Here is a 14,707-nt window from a genome sequence, read left to right as displayed (position 1 = left end):
TTTTGAGATCCTTCAGGCTTCCTAAGTTGCTTTGCAACAGTGATGATCTCAGCAATGCAGATAAATGAAGAATTCTAAATGTACTAGAGAAAAAACTTTGGAATGATACTATTATGACCTTCTCTGGTGTTGATTATTGACATTATATGTACAGTTCTATGAAAATGTATTCTCCCTTTTTTCTACTTTTCCTAATTTTTCACATTTAAGTCTTCGGATAAGTCAATTGCATCTCCTGGATCAGTGATGAGCTCTTGGGGAAACTGGTAGGTCGACCACTACTGGGAAGGTTCAAAACTGTTCCAAATTTTCACCTTTTTTGGATAATGGCTCTACCTGCAGTTGCAAGAGTTCCCTACCCTAAGCAATGATTTTGTAACCAGGCTGAAAGTATTCAATGACATTGCCATATGTATTTCAATCTGGATATTTAAGATGCTGCTTTTTGAAACATTCTAGCCTGCTTGACATTGCCAGACAGGTTATATTTATATGATTTAGAATCAATAGATCTGGCAGGTATTATGGCTGGGAATGTCTAGTGAAATTGAAACTAATTGCGCATAGAATTTAGTTAACTGTTTGATAATGCAGCTTTTAAATTATTAAAAAGTAATTGCTACCTTAGCTGCTATTTGTATTTAGTTGAGTTATCTTTGACTAATATTAAAGTAGTTTGATTATCTTAAACCTTCAAGTGTGACAAATATACAAAAAAAACAAAGAAATTGGGAAGGGGCAAAAACTTTTTTCACAGTACTTGCTATTTGTATTATCATAAATATTGCCTTTATGCTGCTATATTGTATTCCTGTCATAATTATATATGTATGTTAATTAGATTTCTTTGCTACTTTATATGTTATACCTTTTGCCTGTTTTTTCATTGCCAGGATCTCTGCGGTGGAAAATTGCTTTAGATCTGGCAATGGTTGGTTCTGGACGATCGATCTTCATTCCTGCTGCTATAACCCTAAGGGGAAAAAAAATACTGTTACAGTTCATTTTATATATGTATATATATATATATATATATATATATATATATATATATATATATATATATATATATATATATATATATATATATATATATATATATATACATACACATATATAATCCGAAAAATAAGATTATATATATATATATATACATATATATATATATATATTCTTATATTTCGGATTATAAAAAGCACTTTCTTCCCTCCAAATTTGGGTGTGTGTCTTGTAATCCGAATGTAGCTTACCAGAGGATGGTGGATGGATGATGTGGAGCGGGGTCCCAGAAGGCATGGTCGCTGCTGCAGGAAGTTGGCAAAGGTGGCAGCAGGAGTTGGGTGATGCTGCTGGCGCAGGGCTGCGAGAAGAAATTATTCAGCGGTGCAAGGCTGCGGCTGGCCCAGATCTGGGCTTTCAGAAAATGTCGGGGGGAGTCCCTGCACCTACCATTGTTTTCACTGCGGTGGACTTTGGGAAAATAACCGCCGGAGGCGACAAATGCACAGGTTGAGATCTGGCTCCCAAAATCTTGTCTCCCTCAATCAGCGCATGCGCCACCTCCGGCAACCATTTTTCCAAAGTCCACAACAAGTGAAAACGTTGGGAAGTGCGGGGACTTTGTAGACATTTTCTGAAAGCGCTGAACCTACCGCAGCCTCGCACTGCCGTACATCCCTTCCTCCCAGCCCGGGACCTGCAGCATTGCCCCACTCCTGCCACCGCTGCCATTTTCCTTCAGCAGCACCCCTGCCGTCTGGGACCCCTTTCCATCACAGCCACACACCCCAGTAAGCTACTGTAAAAGCGGACTATAAGAAGCATCACTGTTTTTTTTTAAAAAAATGTTTTTCCTATTTTCCTCACCAAGATTTGGGTGCATCTTATGTACCATAACATGCACCATTTGGGTGCATGTTATAGTCTGCAAAATATGGTATAGATACATATTGTACACACTGCACAACACGGTAAGGAATTCGCTAATCATACAAGCTTAAACTCTATAGGAGAGAGGGGACCCCACTGATCATAAAAGCTGAAAGGTGCTGACCATAAGAGCCTACAATTTACAGGACAAAGAAAGAGAGGACCATGCTGACCATAAGAGCTTACATTCTATAGGAAAGCAAGACTTTACCAGTAACTCTTGACATGGAAAATAACTCTGCCATACAAACTATGCTCCACTGGGAACCGCTGATCTGTGATGGCCCAGATACTGACCTCCACTGTACAAGGTTTGGTTATCCGCTAGATGTCATAGCTGAAAGGCATTATGGGGTAGCCCACTCAGCCGCGCAAAAAAACGTTAGCCTGCTCTTTGCTTCAATAGTGTGGGAAATGGTGCTGGCAAGGTTTTTTTCTTTTGAACTGCGAAGTGTTTATATTCATGTGAAATCAAAAAATTAAGAAAATTTGACTCAAACTCAATCAACCATGGATTGATCCACTCATCTCTATGGACAGGTTTAGGAATTTATTTTATTACTAGGTTGATTCTGAAGAACATACCTATTATACAGTTCATCATCTTCTCCTCCCCATCCCCAGAAACGATTTGAAAATCCATTTACTTTTAGGAACTGCTCTTTGGTGAAAGCCACTATACCACCAAATATAGTGTTATAAGGTAATCTGAAAAAAATGCATAAAGTTAAATACAGTAATTCTGTTAAGATTGTTGATTTATAAAAAAAATTACTGTTGCATTTTTAATGTATTATTTCATTTATTTTTTTGTATTTTTTGAGGAATCATGCACTTACAGTTGAAACCAGAAGTTTACATACACTATATAAAAAGACACATACATACATGGTCAAAATTGTTGGTATCCCTCGTTTAATGAAAGAAAAACCCACAGTGGTCACAGAAATAACTTGAATCTGACAAAGGTAATAATAAATTAAAAATCTATGAAAATGAACAAATGAAAGTCAGACATTGCTTTTCAACCCTGCTTCCACAGAATTTAGAAGAAAATTAAACTCATGAAATAGGCCTGGACAGAAATGATGGTACTCTTAACTTAATATTTTGTTGAACAACCTTTTGTGGCAATCACTGCAATCAAACGATTCCTGTAACTGTCAATGAGACCTCTGTGTAGCGCCCCGAGGGTTCGGTTGCTACAGGGGTATTGCACCTCAACCAGAGGTGTGATATTCCACTCCCGGGTAAGGATAGAGTATGTACCAGGGCTCAGTAGCTGCATACACATACTCACCCCATTTCCGGGGGACAGCTCGACGGTGCTCCCATATAATTGCAGGCACAACTGACCATGTCCCTGGCTGGAGTGGGGAGGGGGGAGAGAACCCAGTGATGTAGGAGCAGAAGGGGACGGTTTCTGGAGCACAGGAAGGAGCTCATTGGGTGCAGGTCACCTGAGTTCAGACACAGAGAAGCAGATAAAAGGTGGGAGCCATCTTTAGTCAGAGTTGAGTTCAGAGAGAGAAGGAGTTCAGCCAGAGAGAGCTGACAGGGAGCTGTGGCTCAGCCTGAGCTCAGCTCCGCGAGGCAGGCCTGGAGAGAAGGCCGGGGCGAGAGAGGAGAAGAGGAGAAGGAAGGAAAGAGGAGAGACAGAGGAGTAGAAAGGCTCCAGAAACAAGAAGGCAGAAGGGACCCTAAGAGAGAGCAGAACGGACAGCAACCGTTGCAACCCGCGTTATATCGGGTGAAGGGTCAGGCTATAGAAGGGTACCGGATTCCCAAGTTGGTGGAGGTAAATTATCCCTCAGCCAAGAACCGGAGGTCGTGATCATCTATTGGTGCGACCCCCCGCCAAACCTGCTAGGAAGGCACCATATAGGATAGAGGGAAACGGGGGCCAACGTTTGCCCGCAAAGATCCGCGGTAGCTGGACAGAAGTTTGGTCACTGGTGGGGCACGAGAGGCCAGAGAAAGGACAGAAGGGAGTCCTGTGCTATACTCCTGAATTGCCTGGGGGTTGACTGAGCCCTCACCTGGTGGACGCAGCACGGCTTGGGCAGTCATTGCTGACAGAAGTGACATGGATAACAACTGTGAGTAAAAACCCTGGAATGCATCATTGGACTCTGTGTGATTTCTGCTGTGCCTGCACCATCACTCCCAGCATCCACCTACATTGCCCTGAGGCTACACTCTTCCCGTGGGGAGTTATCCTATCCCTGTGCTGCACACCAACATCAGCCTCAGCGGTCTGCCTTGCAGCGGTGGTCATCCCTGACCGCAATCCACGGGTGGCGTAGTCGGACATTCCATAACTCTACAAATAGACTGCCACAGCATTTGGTCTGACCACCCTGAGCCACGGGATCGGGTTGCCACTACTACCCCCATCATCGCACTGAAGCCCGGTTCCGGGTGCCCCACGGCCCAGGGGGGCGAGTCATCTGCACCTCTCGAAAGGTATTTTGGCCCACTCCTCATGAGCAAACTGCTCCAATTGTCTCGTGTTTGAAGGTTGTCTTTGTGAGACAGCATGTTTCAGCTCTTTCCAAAGATGCTCAATAGGATGTAGGTCAGGGCTCATAGAAGGCCACTTCAGAATAGCCCAATGTTTTCCTCTTAGTCATTCTTGGGTGTGTTTAGCTGTGTCTTTTGAGTCATTATCCTGTTGCAAGACCCATGACCTGCGACTGAGACCAAGCTTTTCTGACACTTGGCAACACATTTCTCTCTAGAATCACTTGATAGTCTTGAGATTTCATTGTACCCTGCACAGATTCAAGACACCCTGTGCCAGATGCAGCAAAGCAGCCCCAGAACATAACAGAGCCTCCTCCATGTTTCACAGTAGGGACAGTGTTCTTTTCTTGATATGCTTCATTTTTCCATCTGTGAACAGAGAGCTGATGTGCCTTGCCAAAAACTTCCATTTTTGTCCCATCTGTCCATAGGACATTCTCCCAGAAGCTTTGTGGCTTGTCAACATGTAGTTTGGCAAATTCCAGTCTGGCATTTTTATGATTTTTTTTCAACAATGGTGTTCTCCTTGGTTGTCTCCCATTAAGTCCACTTTGGATCAAACAACAACGGATGGTGTGATCTGACACTGATGTTCCTTGAGCTTGAAGTTCACCTTTAATCTCTTTAGAAGTTATCCTGGGCTCTTTTGTTCTCATTCGTATTATCCGTCTCTTTGATTTGTCATCAATTTCCCTCCTGCAGCCACATCCAGGGAGATGGATCTTAAATTTCTGAATAATATGTGCAACTGTAGTCACAGGAACATCAAGCTGCTTGGAGATGGTCTTATAACCTTTACCTTTAACATGCTTGCCTACAATTTTTTTTTCTAATCTCCTGAGACAACTCTTTCCTATGCTTCCTCTGGTCCATGTTGAGTGTGGTACACACCAATGTCACCAAATAGCACAGTGAGTATCTGTAGCCCTGTATACTGACTGATATACCACTGACTGATTACAAGATTGTAGACACCTGTGATGCTAATTAGTGGACACAACTTGATTAAACATGTCCCTTTTGTCACATTATTTTCAGGGGTACCATTATTTCTGTCCAGGCCTATTTCATGAGTTTAATTTTTTTTAAAATTCTGTGGAAGCAGGGTTGAAAAGCAATGTCTGACTTTCATTTGTTCATTTTCATAGATTTTTAATTTATTATTACTATTGTCAGATTCAAGTTATTTCTGTGACCATTGTGGGTTTTTCTTTCATTAAACGAGGGGTACCAACAATTTTGGCAATGTGTGTATGCATGTTATTCTCAATATCTGACATGAAATTAGAATAAACCTTTCCCGTTTTAGGTCAATTAAGATTGCCATAATTTTTTATATTTTCCAAATGCCAGAATAATGAGAGAGAGCGAAAGTTTTAAGGCATTTCTATTACTTACTGCAAAGTCAAAAGTTTACATACATTTCATTAGTAGTCGGTACCATTGCCTTTAAACTGAATGACTTGGGTCAAACATTTGGGATATCCTTCCTTAAGCTTCTCACAATAGTTGGTCGGAATTTGGGCCCATTCCTCCTGCCAAAACTAGTGTAACTGATCCAGGTTTGTAGGTCGCCTTGCTCGCACCTGCATTTCAGCTGTGCCCATAAATTTTCAATAGGATTGAGATCAGGGCTTTGTGATGGCCATGCCAAAACATTGACTTTGTTATCCTTAAGACACTTTGTTACAGTTTTGGCAGTATGCTTCAGGTCAGGCGCAAGACTCATTTCCGCCCAAGCTTTAACTTCCTGGTTGATGTCTTGAGATGTTGCTTTAGTATTGCCACATAATCTTCTTTTCTCATGATGCCATCTATTTTGTGAAGAGCACCAGTCCCTCCTGCAGCAAAATAACCACACAACATGATACTGCCACCCCCGTGTTTGATAGTTGGGATGGTGTTTTTAGGCTTCCAAGCTTCTCCCTTTTTCCTCCAAACGTAAAGATGGTCATTATGCCCAAAAAGTAAAATTTTAGTTTCATCAGACCACAGGACATGTCTCCAAAAATTAAGGTCTTTGTTCCTGTGTGCATTTGCAAACATTAATCTGCCTTTTTTATGTTTCTTTTGGCTTCTTCCTGCCAGAGTGGCCTTTCAGTCCATGTTGATATAGTACTTGTTTCACTGTGGATATTGACACAATCTTACCAGCTTCCGCCATCATCTTCACAAGGTCTTTTGCTTTTTGTCCTGGGGTTGATATGTACATGTCGGACCAAAGCACATTCAACTCTGGAACACAGAACCTGTTTCCTTCCCGAGCGGTATGATGGCTGGACATTCCCATCTTGCTTGCACTTGCATATAATTGTTTGTACAGATGAACGAGGCACCTTCAGGTATCTTGAACTTGTATCCAAGGATGAGCCAGACTTGTGCAAGTCCACAATTTTCTTGGCTGATTTCTTTAGACTTTCCCATGATGCTACACAAAGAAGCAGTGTGTTTTAGGTGTGAATTAAAATACATCTACAGGTGTGTCTAATTAACTCAGATGTTGCCAAAAAATCGGAAGCTTGCAAACACATGACATCATCATATGGGCAATTCAGAATTCTTTAAAGGCATAGTAATCTTAGTGTATGCAAACTTTTGACTTAGTTTGCAGTAAGTAATAAAAATGTCTTAAAACCTTCTCTTCTCTCATTATTCTGGCATTTGGCATATATTAAAAATTATGATAATCCTAACTGACCTAAAACAGGAAAGGTTTATTCTGATTTCATGTCAGATATTGATAAAAACATGCATATTTGTCTTTTTATATAGTGTGTGTAAACTTCTGGTTTCAACTGTATCTCCTATCTTATGTATGTGCAATATGTATTAAATAGAAAAAATAATTTAATCTCTTCCAGCTACTGGAGGTAATTGTACGTCCTAATGTGGTGTTACATATTGAAGATAAACCTTTGGAGACTTAGACATATTAGCATATGACATTTAGTGTTGAGCGATACCTTCCGATATCAGGAAATATCGTATCGGACCGATACCCAAAAAGTATCGGATATCGCCGATTCCGATACCGGAAACCAATGCAAGTCAATGGGACACAAATATCGGAATGAAAATAAACCCTTTCTTTCCTTGTAGGTTAATTCTACATGAAGTAAAACAACTAAGAATAATGTAGAATGTATTACGCGAAAAGCCGGCAATTCATCAGCGGCATACATAGGTACCCGACAATTTACAACAGAAAGAATAGAGAATCACACATAGATTAGATACATAGAAACATGTCAGTCACATATATAAGAAGTACAGTGACAGTGTTGATTACTGTACTTGTCATTTAGTGTAAAGGATTTATTTAAAAAAATAATTGTGTTTTCATGCATCGTCTCTTTAAAAAAGCCGGCCGGCAATTCAGCTGCGGTACCCGACAATTTATAACAGACAGAATAGAGCTTCACACATAGATTAGATACATAGAAACATGTCAGTCACATATATATGAAGTACAGTGACAGTGTTGCTTACTGTACTTGTCATTTAGTGTAAAGGATTTATTTAAAAATATAATAGTGTTTTCATGCACCGTCTCTTTAAAAAAGCCGGCCGGCAATTCGGCATCTGTACCCGACAATTTAGAATAGAAGGAATAGAGCATCACACATAGATTAGATAGATAGAAACATGTCAGTCACATATATATGAAGTACAGTGACAGTGTTGATTACTGTACTTGTCATTTAGTGTTAAAATAAAGGATTTATTTAAAAAAAAATTGGCGTGGGGTTCCCCTTAATTTTATAGCTAGCAAAGGCTAGGCAGACAGCTGGGGGCTGATATTAATAGCCCAGGAAGGGTGCCATGAATATTGGCCCCCTCCCAGGCTAGAAACACCAGCCGACAGCCGCCCCAGAAATGGCGCATCCACAGGATGCGCCAATTCTGGCACTTAGCCTCGCTCTTCCCACTGCCCTGTAGCGGTGGCAGTGGGGTAATAGGGTTGGGGTTGATGTCAGCTTATAATGCCAGCTGACATCAAGCCCAGGTTAGTAATGGAGAGGCGTCTATAAGACACCCCCATTACTAACCCCATAGTCAAAGTTAAAAAAAAAAAACACAAACACCCAGAATAAAGTCCTTTAATTGAAATAAACACACAATTCTTTATTGTTCTAAATTAAACCATACTTACCGTCACGCCCATTCCAGCTGAAGCCAACGATCTCCTGCAATAAAAGAAAAATAATAAAGCAACATCATCCTTACCTTTCGATGGTTCCCAGGATGGCTCCAGCTCTGCTACATTGAGATGACAGGCTGGACCGCAGCAGAACGCTGCCATCCAGCATGTCATCCCGCAGACACTGAGAAGCGCAGGAATGCTTGCGCTCCTCAGTGTCTCTCTGTGACGGCATCCAGATGAGCCGAGTTCATGTCCAATGAACTCAGCTCACCTCATGCACGTCACTGACAGCGTGGGAGAATTCTCCTGCACTCAGCGCTTCAGCGTGAGAATTCTCCCACGGTGTCAGTGACGTGCATGAGGTGAGCTCATGTCCAATGAACTCGGCTCACCTCATGCACATCACTGACAGCGTGGGAAAATTCTCCTGCACTCAGCGCTTCAGCGTGAGAATTTTCCCATGCTGTCAGTGACGTGCATGAGGTGAGCTGAGTTCATTGGACATGATCTCACCTCATTCACGTCACTGACACCGTGGGAGAATTCTCACGCTGAAGCGCTGAGTGCAGGAGAATTCTCCCACGCTGTCAGTGACGTGCATGAGGTGAGCCGAATTCATTGGACATGAACTCGGCTCATCGGGATGCCGTCACAGAGAGACACTGAGGAGCGCAAGCATGCCTGCGCTTCTCAGTGTCTGCGGGATGACAGGATGGATTGCAGCTTTCTGCAGCGGTCCAGCCTGTCATCTCGATGTAGCAGAGCTGAAGCTGTCCTGGGAACCATGGAAAGGTAAGGATGAGGTTGCTTTATTATTTTTCTTTTATTGAAGGAGATTGTTGGCTTCAGCTGGAATGGGCGTGACGGTAAGTATGGTTTAATTTAGAACAATAAAGAATTGTGTCTTTATTTCAATTAAAGGACTTTTTTCTGGGTGTTGTGTTTTTTTTAAATACTTTACTAGAAATTCATGGTGGTCATGTCTAATATTGGCGTGACCCCATGAATTTCGGGCTTAGGGCCAGCTGATAATGCCAAGCTGGCGTTAACCCCTTTATTACCTTTATTACCCAGTGAGCCACCGCACCAGGGCCCTGGATGAGTTGGGTACAGTGCCAGAAGATGGCGCTTCTATGAACGCGCCATTTTCCGGGGCGGCTGCGGACTGCCATTTTTCAGCGGGTGGGGCCCAGAAAGCTTGGGCCTCCCTGCGCTGCAGATTCCAGCCCCCGGCTGCCTAGTTGTACCTGGCTGGACACAAAAATAGGGCGAAGCCCCACGTATTTTTTTTTTTAATTATTTCATGAAATTCATGAAATAATTAAGAAAAAAAGGGCTTCCCTATATTGTTGTGTCCAACCAGGTACAAATAGGCAGCTGGTGGTTGGGGGCAGCCCGTTCCTGCCTGCTGTACCTGGCTGGACACAAATATAGTGCGAAGCCCCACGTCAATTTTTTTTCAATTATTTCATGAATTTCCTGAAATAATTAAAAAAAAATTGACGTGGGGCTTCGCACTATATTTGTGTCCAGCCAGGTACAGCAGGCAGGAATGGGCTGCGCCCAACCACCAGCTGCTTATTTGTACCTGGCCGGACACAACAATATAGGGAAGCCCTTTTTTTCTTTATTATTTCATGAATTTCATGAAATAATTTAAAAAAAAAAATACGTGGGGCTTCTCCCTATTTGTGTGTCCAGCCAGGTACAACTAGGCAGCTGGGGGATGGAATCTGCAGCACAGGGAGGCCCAAGCCTTCTGCCCCACCCCGGTGCAAATTGCAGTCCGCAGCCACCCCGGAAAATGGCGCATTCATAGAAGCTGGATGCTGTACCTGGCTGGCATACAAAAATATGGCAAAGCCCATGTCAAAATTTTTGGGAAAAATTAATTAAAAAATAAATAATAATTTAGGGACTGCATCTTTATTAACTCCTCAAATGTCATTTAGTGTTAAAATAAAGGATTTATTTAAAAAAAAATTGGCGTGGGATTCCCCGTAATTTTAGTCTCTAGCGGAGGTAAAGCAGACGGCTGGGGCAGATGTTTGAAGCCTGGGAAGTGGGTAATACCCACGGAGCTTCCCAGACTACTAATATCAGCCCCCAGCTGAATACCTAGCCTTTACTAGCTATTAAAATGGGGGACCCCCCAAAAAAAATGACGTGGGGTACCCCCTATTTAATAGCTAGCAAAGGCTAGGCAGACAGCTGGGGGCTGATATTAATAGCCCAGGAAGGGTGCCATGAATATTGGCCCCCTCCCAGGCTAGAAACACCAGCCGTCAGCCGCCCCAGAAATGGCGCATCCATAGGATGCGCCAATTCTGGCACTTAGCCTCGCTCTTCCACACTGCCCTGGTGCGGTGGCAGGGGGTAATATGGTTGGGGTTCAAGTCAGCGCCAGCTGCCATGAAGCCCAGGTTAGTAATGATGGGCGTCTATAAGACACTCCCATTACTAACCTACAAAGTGTTAAAAAGAAAAAACACACTACACCCAGAAAAAAATAATTTATTTGAAATAAAACACACAATTTTATTTAATTCTTAGTTTACTTAAAAAAAATAGTTACCTGTCCACGTTCCTGCGCTGATCTCCCATGCACAGCTGTCACATCTGGAGATGTTGACAGCTGTGCATGGCTGCTGTAAGCTCACGCTGCCGGGAACACGTCCGCTCCCGGCAGCGGGAGCCACTGACTGAGGTCACCGGAGTGCATTCAGGCAGCGCAGCTCCGGAGACCTCCTTTACGGCACTGCTGTACCGTGGGAATTTCTCACGATACAGCAGGGCCGTAAAGGAGCTAACCGGAGCAGCGCTGCCTGAACTCCGGCGAACCCGCTTATGCAATGACGGGGCTGCTTTACAGCCCCATCATTCTAGCGGCGGCAGCGGTTCAGAGCGGTCACATTCTATGTGGCTGCTCTAATCTGGAGATCATCGTGGGACACTCGTGGACTACTACGGAGGGGTAAGGATAAGGTTGTGGTTTATTATTTTATATTTTATTACAGGAGATCGATGGCTTCAGGGAATTAGGTGTCTAGGTGAGTATAGGTGTAGTTTTTTATTTTTTACTTTATTTTAGGTGGCGATCAGCGGGGACAGGTAATGTATAAACTAATTTATTGTAGGTAACCACTGGCCACCAATGACATGTATTTAAAATTTATTGGGGACACAGTAGGGCAATTTAAATAGCAGGATCAGGCTGATGGGAACTACTGCTCCCATTGAGCTGATCCTGCTGGCACGAGTGGACGGGGGACAGACATAGGCCAATGGGAGTAGTAGTGTCACATCGGCCTATGTCTGCCTGCACGCACACACCCGCACACATCGCACAGACACCGCACACACCCGCAGACATCGCACAGACACCCCGCACACACTCGCAGACACACGCACAGACACCCCGCACACACCAATCATGATGGGTCTGATCGTCTGGGAGGTGAGGCTGACCTGTGCGGCGGTGGGAAAGTTCATGTGAGTTCATGCAATGCAGTCAAGCATGAACTCACATGAACCCTCTGAGGGCACCGCGGCTACTTCAAATGAACAGCTGATCGGCATCACTTGATACCTCAGCTGTTCATTTGAAATAACTGGCGGGAAAGCGCAGCACAGAACGGGAAAGCCGGCGGTGAAGTCTTTTCACTGCCGGCTTCCCCGCCTGGGTCCTTCGCTCCCCGCTCCTTGGTGCTGCGCTCCCCGCCCTGTCCTAACTTACGATCGGGATGGGAGGTGGCGAGGGGAGCGGAGGATCGGGGTGGGAGGCTGCGGGGAAGCAGTATGGGGCTGTGCGATTGTTTAAAAGCCGGCGGCTTTTTACCGCCCGCCGGCTTTTAAACGATCAGGAGAATTCTCCCACGCTGGGATGGCATTCTGATGACAGGCTGGATCTCAGCTGAGCGCTGCCATCCAGCTTGTCATCCTTCAGAGACACTGCAGAGCGCAGGCATTATGGGAACTTCCGATTCCGGTATTCGATATTGTAAAAGTATCGGAATTAAGTATCGGAATTCCGATACCGCGAATATCGGCCGATACCCGATATTTCAGTATCGGAATGCTCAACACTAATGACATTACAACATCACAAAAGATTTCATTAATGAAATGCAAAAACACTTTAAAACTGTGCATCCTATAATCCAAAATGCATGACAAGATATTCTTAGTGACCATCACAGTTCTCCATTCCTTACCCTCTTTAATGTGGATTAGACTACTAATGCAGGTCTAATTTCGTAACTATAGAAGCACCCTTAATCCGATGAAAAAATTCAGAGCTGAGGGACAGTGTTTAGCGATCTTTCAAAGTAATTTTATTAATCTCCGATAATCATTGCATGCTCTCTGAGACCTGTCTTACTTCTTTACAAAGGCGTCTTCACTATACAGAGACGTAAACTGGAAGAATACACTCCTCAAATTCTCCTTTATGTTAGCGAACATCACTTCAGGCAAAGATAGGGGATAATCTCAGTTTCTCATTGGTTCAGTGACTGGAAAAAAAGGTATGCACAAACGGCCAATGTGGTGGCAGCATCTCGGCCTTCTGCTTGGAGAAGACATCTGCAAATTCCTGATAAGGAAAAGGCAAATTGGACTAGACGGCAGCAGAGTAGCGTTTCAAAGTAGGTGTTACTTGACAATGTGAAAGATAAAAAGGACAAAAAAGAAAAAGAGGACAAACTGGACCCCACAAACTGGGCGCAACTCTGGATTACTACATAGACTGTTTCCGTAAAGAAAGTTAAATCTGACATTTTGGACAGACACCACAAAGTGCCACACAATATCAATATGGAGGAAAGAAAAGCCATGCTATCTTTAAAAGCCAAGAACAATATCATTATCAAACCAGCAGACAAATGAGGAGCTGTAGTCATTAACATGTCATATTACATCAAAGATGCACACAGTCAACTCTTGGATATAAAATACTACACTCCACTTCAGGAAGATCCCACCAAAAAATAAACAGAGGAACTAACACTTATCATCAATGGGTTTGATTCTACTTCTTCCTCACTACTGGAACTAATACCAGACAATCCCCAAACAGGTACCTTCTACATGTTACCTAAAATACATAAGGAAGGTAATTCTGGGAGGCCAATCATCTCTGGTATTGGGACATTAATTGAGAATATCTCAGACTGGGTGGAGAACATTCTGAAACCCTTGGTGAGGCTCACACCCATCTATATCATGGACACCATGGATATTCTCTGCAGATTGCCAGCCCTGGGCCCACTTCCGGAGGACACAAAACTAGCCACCATGGATGTAGAGTCTCTCTATTTCAACATTCCTCATGAGGATGGGATTGCGGCATGTAAATATTTCCTTCAAAAAAACAATCTGGCCATAGAACTAACTTTGCAATTTATCAGGTTTGTGCTCCATCACAACTATTTCTCCTTTGGTAATAATTTAAACCTGCAGTGTATAGGCAGTGCCATGGGAAGCAAAATGTCCCCACAATATGCTAACCTATTTATGGCTAAACTAGAGGAAAAGTTTTTGTCATCTTGCTCCATTAAACCACTAGCATACTTGCGCTGGACACGCAGGCACATAGACTCTCACAGTTGTACTTATTGCATAGGGTATATAGAATTCCCAAATTTCTACAGCGCATTGGGGCAAGGAATGACAGTGTGTGTCCAAAATGTGGAGAGGATGGAGCAGATCTTATGCATATGATGTGGACGTGTAGGAGGGTTGCTGTATTCTGGAATGAGTGTGTGCAGTACATTAATAATGTGTTTGAGTGTAATCTACCCTTATATCATAAGTGTGTGTGTTGGGCCATGTAGAAATAATAGGATGTGAAGAGGATGAAATAATAGCCGTTAAGAGGACTCTATACCAGGTCAGAAAGCTTATAGCTGCACATTGGCTGGATCCCTCACCTCTCAGGTTCCAGGAATTCTTGGATAGAATGCATCTTTTATTAAGATTAGAAGAGGGAGTGTACAAAAAGTGGAAGGCTATACGTAAATTTGATAAAATTTGGGGTAAATGGAGCATGTTTCATGGTTACCATATTATGTACATTTTAAATATCAATCGAGTTTGAAATGTTGTGGT

The 14,707-nt window shown here is 43.1% G+C and overlaps 1 protein-coding gene across 3 annotated transcripts in view; it reads right to left on the bottom strand.

The window, feature by feature from the left end:
- The window catches only part of LOC141149103 (beta-1,4-galactosyltransferase 1-like), a 249,856-nt gene that overhangs the window by 20,198 nt on the left and 214,951 nt on the right, over positions 1 to 14,707 (bottom strand). For all 3 annotated transcript variants that reach the window (XM_073636865.1, XM_073636866.1, XM_073636867.1), the window contains 2 exons: positions 2,515 to 2,637; positions 869 to 973 (listed from right to left, as the gene is read on the bottom strand). In XM_073636865.1, coding sequence (XP_073492966.1) covers positions 869 to 973; positions 2,515 to 2,637 — 228 coding nt within the window. The remainder of the gene's footprint in view (positions 1 to 868; positions 974 to 2,514; positions 2,638 to 14,707) is intronic.

Source organism: Phyllobates terribilis, unplaced genomic scaffold, assembly GCF_046119375.1.
Source record: "Phyllobates terribilis strain yellow unplaced genomic scaffold, ASM4611937v1 Scaffold_1__5_contigs__length_1240528914, whole genome shotgun sequence".
Lineage (NCBI taxonomy): Eukaryota > Metazoa > Chordata > Amphibia > Anura > Dendrobatidae > Phyllobates > Phyllobates terribilis.
Note: the sequence above shows the minus strand (reverse complement) of the source record. Positions and strands in the feature narration are given on the sequence as shown.